Raw genomic sequence first — 6,226 nt, forward strand, 5'->3', positions numbered from 1 at the left:
TAAAATCATGATTTTAGACAAATAAATTAGATTTTTTCGTGAGCTTTATTTGAGTTGTTGAGGTAAAGTGGATAAAAGTCTTTTAAATTTTAATGATATTAATCTATTATATATATATATATATATGTATGTATGTATGTATGTATGTATGTATGTATGTATGTATGTATGTATGTATGTATGTATGTATGTATGTAAATTAATATATATATATATACACACACACATATCACCTTCCTTGTCCTCGTTAAAATCCCCGAATTCGTCTCTGATCCCCACCCCGTCCCTGATAAGATGTCCCTGAACCCGACCCGAAAGTTCCGGTTTTTGGTTTTCACCATCGGTTTTGGTTTTTTTTTTGCCATCCCTATATCATACTAGAACATATGAGATATCACACTAAAAGAAGATGATGTTTTTACATAAGTAGTTTATGCATGCATGTTGTTATACATGATTACGAGAAGTGTAATGGGTTGTTATTCATGCATTAAAATGATATGTTTTATGAAAGATGATTTCTTTATGAAACCATAACTATTCACTAAGCTTAAAGCTTACGTATTCCATATATGTATCTCAGGTAATATCAATGCAAGACATGAAGGGATCGACATGACGAGTTATAGTTCTTAAAATAGTCTTTTGTTAGGCTATTGATATCGTTGTTTGAATGCTTCCACAAACGTAAAGGTTATGATGTTATTTTATCAAACTAATGAAGTAGTAATTTACAAGAAATTTTTGAGTTCACATACAAGCGATGTATGAAAAAGAAAGCCCGTTGGTGACAACACTTGAGGTTATGGAAACGAGGCGTCACAATGAAGACCTGGGTAGGTTTCCGTGCATTGGCTCAATCGATTTTCAAAAACTAAATTCTTTTCGGGGGTATGAATTGTACACTGGCTACAATTTGAGGGGTGCTCCGGAATTATTAGGAAAATTTTGAAAAAAAAAATAGTGAAGTTCGACTAAAAACATATAAAATGACTCTGCAGACTTTTAGTCCATCGTAAAAATTCATCCCTTCAATTAAAATCGTGGATCCGTCACGTAACAAGCATGAAAAAGGTAAGCATGTATTTAGAGACTTAGGGGCCGTTTACTAAACACTTACTTGGTAAGTGCTTACCGGATAAATTTCCTCATCGGATGAACATGAGAAAGACCATGAATCCTACTGGGTAAGAGCGATCAGAAAAATGGAGAGTTTTACCCAGTAAGCGAGGATGACGACTCTTACCCAGGTAAACGCTTATCCAGTAAATTGTTGTATTCGATATGTTTTGATATATTAAAATTTTATGCATCAAAATAAATCATAATGTTGACTCCTATCGATAAGCGTTTACGGGATAAGCAATTGAGTAAACGGCTCCTATCAAAAGTTTTTTTTTATTAACCTAGATATCCAACCAGCTATGTGAGCCGACTAATCCTATGGCGACCACCCGCACACCGCATTTGAACCTCTATGGCCACAAAGGGATTTTTATTCCTCTTTGAATTCGAACCTGAGACCTCCAAACATTTTTGACCTTCGAAGCCCAATCTTAAACCAATCAAATAACACCCTTGTAATTGAAAAAAGATCAAAAAAGTTTCTTTTGAGACCACTTTAAAAATTGTTGTAAGATCAGTTATATCCTTAATAATTTGATGAGATTCCTTTATATAATATAAAATAATTGACATTTTAAATTTTTTAATATTGTTTTTTAAAATATATCAGAAAAATAAATAATCGAGAGATTCTATGGGAATCTTATTTGACCACTTAATCATTTTACACCAAACTATTCAGCAACCATTAAACAGCCTTAGCCCCTTATATGAAAGTTATGACAAATTTTTTTTATGCATTATAAAAATTAAAGATTTTTAATTCGTTTTAGAAAGCTGTCACGTTAATATTATCCTTTTATTTTTCTATTATAAATTAATCGAATTGCTTAAATTTTATAACATTCCTTCGATTTATCTTTTACTACTATGAATTTCACGCTCATGTCACGTCGAGGTACTGCAGAAGAAAAAACTGCAAAATCCGATCCAATTTTCCGTAACCGATTAGTTAACATATTGGTTAACCGTATTCTGAAACACGGAAAAAATCATTGGCTTATCAAATTATCTATTGAGTCGTGAAAAAAAAATTAACAACAGACATAAACAATCATATTTTAATTTTATGTAAATTACAGTAATATAATTCAACGTACTTTGTTTCGGTTTTAATGTTTATGATATATATTTACGATGTTTGTGATATGTTTTTGATTTTAAATTACAGATAAATACGTTTTACGCAGTGGAGCTTCTAATAGTCGGGTTCCATAAAATGCAATCATTCTCAACACATAAAAACCATTTATTGGTTAATTTAATAGGTCGTACATCTTGGTGGTTTTGCCGCATTTTCTATAAATAGTAATATTTATATTAGATTCGTTATTCATACAATGCACGATATTGACATATTACTGTCGATTTACCCAACAAGTCTTTACGTGCTAGAAGTACAGTATAACTATATGTTCCAAAAATGACTGTAATCGTATTATATAATCTTGAAATTGTGATTTCAAAGATTTAATGATATCGATAAGATCTTGAGATATATTATAGAATAAGCCTCCTCATGGACATCAGGGGTCATTACGTGAACAAGTAACATCCGACATGCTTTCTGGTAGGGATCAGAGGTGGACCTGCGTTCCTACTACATGCATATCTGATTTCTTATTAAAGTATTAAAAAAAATGTAAAAATAGTGTATACAAGTCCAAGGAATTTGGGTTTTTGCAGTGTTAGATATATATGAATCTAATAAAATGGATATAGTCAAACAACTGTTTTGCACTCCTTTGCCACCTTTTCTTGAAAAGCTGGGAATATTATTTATCGATTGCAATAGTATTTACTGTAATCCATAAATGATAATAGTATTATTCTACAAAATCATGCATGTCTTTCTATTATTGATGTCGGATCAACCTTTCTAAATTGAGACCTGCAACTTGCAATCGGAGGCAGACAAATTAACCAAAACCACCAAATTCTGAGTTAACACTGAAACCGCAATGGCATGGTGTCTTCTATCTGTCATGAACCCAAATGGGCCGACTATTAGACGAAACAAACCCATGTATGTATCTGCATCTGTATTATCATGTGAATTTAACTGCGAAAACCAGCAAAAAAAGGACAATGAAGTAGATGAAAGAATCATCTGGGAAGCGTAATGTTAAGTATGTAAAGGAAGTCGATAAACCATTGATCAAGCTTTCACGGTTATCACCATAAAAGAACTTGCCGAACCCAAATCAATGATGGTTTTTTTAATTAACCTGGATATCCAACTCGCTATGCGAGCCGACTAATCTCAGGACGACCACTTGCTTTGCAGATAACCTGGAGTCACCGTATTTAAACCTCCGTAGTCACAAGGGAATTTTTATTCCTAATTGGATTTGAACATGTGACCTCCAGATACTTTTATTACACCCGTTGAGAACAATAAATTAAGTGATAAATGAAAAAACTATTATGAAAAAAAGCGTTAGAAGTCTTTTGATCATAATTACGTAAAATAATTATATTTGAGAACGAAATTATTTTGGTATTTATTACCATTTTCTTGAATTAAATTACAGAAATTAGCAATTTGCAGGAACATACCACGTGGCAGTCATGTCAGTGAGGCCCCACAGCCCATGGCTCTCGCTGTGGTTACATTTTCATACCCTCTCTCTCTCCTCTATCCTCCTATTTATTCCGGTCACCTGTGTCAGTCTCCGGCAGTCTCTGTCTGTCCCTCCGGCGGCCTTTTCTCCCCTTTATTTTATATACCCCACTTCCCCCCTTTCACTCCTTATCCTTCCAAATTCTTCACACGTTTCACCTACAAAATTAAACCTCTCATTTCGTTAAAACTAGAATCAAATCGCAATTTTGGTTCTGAAACGACGTTAAACGCACTTTTAAAAAGAAAATCTTGATTTCAGAATGAACGGAGCTTCGCCGGAGTGTCACAACAACATCCCCGGCAATACCACCGGCGGCGGCGGTGGCGAGGTGAGTGTGTTCGAAAGACAACAAGCAAGAATGAAGTGGCAACAACAACAACAGATGCTTTTTAATGGGAATGATCATCAGGTTCCTAACATGTTATCTGCTATGCAACCTTCGGGTTTGATCGGAAACTTTGCCATTAAACCCGACCCGGGTATTGAAAACGGGTGGCCAGATTTCAGTTATGGTGATCAGTTGGGTTATGGGTCTGGGTTTGATCATATGAATCAAAACACACATTCAAGAATGACAAGCTTCCGTCCACCATTAATGGCGGATCAGACAATCTTGCAGAAAAACTCAAGCTCAGCCTCATTATCACCCAAGAAAAGAAAAGCCCATGAGAATCAGAAACTAAAGGTTGAATCTTTATTCATTTCTTGAATTCTTTCTTTCCCAAAAAATAGAGAAATTCTCATCTGGTGATCAAATTCAGGTGGTTTCTGAAGAAAATGGCGTCAAAGAGAAGGAGTTAAAAGGGTGTTCTGATGGAGATTCTACAGAAACTTCATCAAAAGAAAAACCAAAGCTAACAGAAGCTAAAAAACAAGAGTATATTCATGTTCGAGCTCGTCGAGGCCAAGCCACCGATAGCCATAGCTTGGCCGAACGAGTACGTTCTTTGTTTTGTCGACCACATTTTCTTGATCTACAGCAGGACTTCAGATTTCAGCACCTCTTAAAAAATTGCAAACAACTGATACCGATACTGGTACTGATACTGTTTGATTCTGATGTAGGTGAGAAGAGAGAAGATCAGTGAGAGAATGAAGTATCTTCAAGATTTAGTTCCTGGATGCAACAAGATCACTGGAAAAGCTGGAATGCTTGACGAAATCATCAATTACGTTCAATCCCTCCAAAGACAGGTGGAGGTATAATCAAATTCGATCATTAGCCATCACTTTCTTTTCAATTAATTTCAAACTTTCTATTTTTAGTAACTCATCATTTTTGTGATTTGGATTGGAACAGTTCTTGTCCATGAAGCTTGCTACCGTTCATCCCAGATTAGACTTCGATATCGATAGCTTAATCACAACAGAGGTAATTTACAAGATTCACTGAATCTGTACAGCTAGATTGAACCACCCCCGTTTGCTGGATTTGGACCATTTCTGCTTAAACGGGCTATTTTGAAACACAGTATAATAAGTTCTACATATTCTCACATGGTATCAGAAGTCTAGCCTCCTCCATTGGATGGGGCGTTTTAGAGTTCCATATCGGATAGATTTGGACGAGTTGTCCTAATGGGACAGTTTGTGGCCGTCTAGCCTCTGTTGGAGTGGCGTGCTAGAGTCCCGCATATTCTCACTATATGTATTTGATCAGTCCCTAACTTTTGTTCATATTATCATCAGATGTTTGTGTCGGGCGAAGTTTCAGCAGTCGGGTATTCATCGGAGATGGCTAATTCCACATATCTGCAGTTAAACTCGTTACTAGAAATGGGAACGAACCCGATTGACATGGTGTTAAGAAGCATTGGTTCTCCAGTTTCGATCCCTGAAACATTTGTCGTTTCGTCGTGTTTCAATGTAATTTCTTCTCTCAAATCTCTGAATTATATACAATTTCCTAACAGTATCTAAAGATTCAACCTTTCTTTCTTGCAGCAGATTCAGCCAACTGTTACATGGGATGCTGATCTACAGAATCTATACAGAATGGAACTTCAACATGATACATCAACAATACCATTTCAAACCCAGAAATTTACAGGTAAAGAAAAAAAAGAGACCCACAAACTTCATTGATTTTGGACCAAGAAAGTTGCTTGTTGGGATAAGCTCTAAAGAGATGCATAACAATGGCTGAATGGCTGTCTGCCATTGAACCCCAATTCACCAAGATTTCTTGAATGGTTTTCAGGTTCATATGAAGGAAGCAATCTGAAGATGGAGATGTAAACAAGAAGATTCATAATATGAGGAATTCTTTTTGGATGGATTAAATCTAAATGTTACCAATCTTGATTCATTAGTCATGGCTCATGTATATATATATATATATATTATCTATATATGCATATATATCAACATATGTAAGCATTCTAGGAACAATAACTAGAATTTGAACATTTCCACATTCTGTTGTAAACTCTATGATACAGATCGAGTTTATCGAAGAAAGTTCATTAATGGCC

The 6,226-nt window shown here is 35.2% G+C and overlaps 1 protein-coding gene across 2 annotated transcripts; it reads left to right on the plus strand.

Moving 5' to 3' along the window:
• Window positions 1–3,885: 3,885 nt before the first annotated feature.
• LOC112506669 (transcription factor bHLH63-like) lies at window positions 3,886–6,226 on the plus strand. Of its 2 annotated transcripts, none has more exons than XM_025110890.1 (7): window positions 3,886–4,437; window positions 4,514–4,690; window positions 4,818–4,952; window positions 5,053–5,124; window positions 5,442–5,618; window positions 5,697–5,802; window positions 5,953–6,226. In XM_025110890.1, exons 1-7 carry the CDS (start codon window positions 4,012–4,014, stop codon window positions 5,988–5,990), a joined length of 1,131 nt encoding a protein of 376 aa, XP_024966658.1. In that variant the 5' UTR covers window positions 3,886–4,011; the 3' UTR covers window positions 5,991–6,226. The 2 variants fall into 2 exon arrangements, with proteins under 2 accessions (XP_024966658.1, XP_024966659.1); XM_025110891.1 differs by having other exon boundaries at window positions 5,700–5,802.

Source organism: Cynara cardunculus (assembly GCF_001531365.2).
Source record: "Cynara cardunculus var. scolymus isolate 2C chromosome LG 2, CcrdV1, whole genome shotgun sequence".
In the NCBI taxonomy this organism is placed as follows: Eukaryota; Viridiplantae; Streptophyta; class Magnoliopsida; order Asterales; family Asteraceae; genus Cynara; species Cynara cardunculus.

Coding starts and splice junctions, on each gene's coding strand:
- LOC112506669 (XM_025110890.1), top strand. CDS start 4,012: ATGAACGGAGCTTCGCCGGAGTGTCACAACAACATCCCCGGCAATACC. Junction 4,438..4,513: donor ATGAGAATCAGAAACTAAAG/GTTGAATCTTTA, acceptor GATCAAATTCAG/GTGGTTTCTGAAGAAAATGG. Junction 4,691..4,817: donor GCCATAGCTTGGCCGAACGA/GTACGTTCTTTG, acceptor ATTCTGATGTAG/GTGAGAAGAGAGAAGATCAG.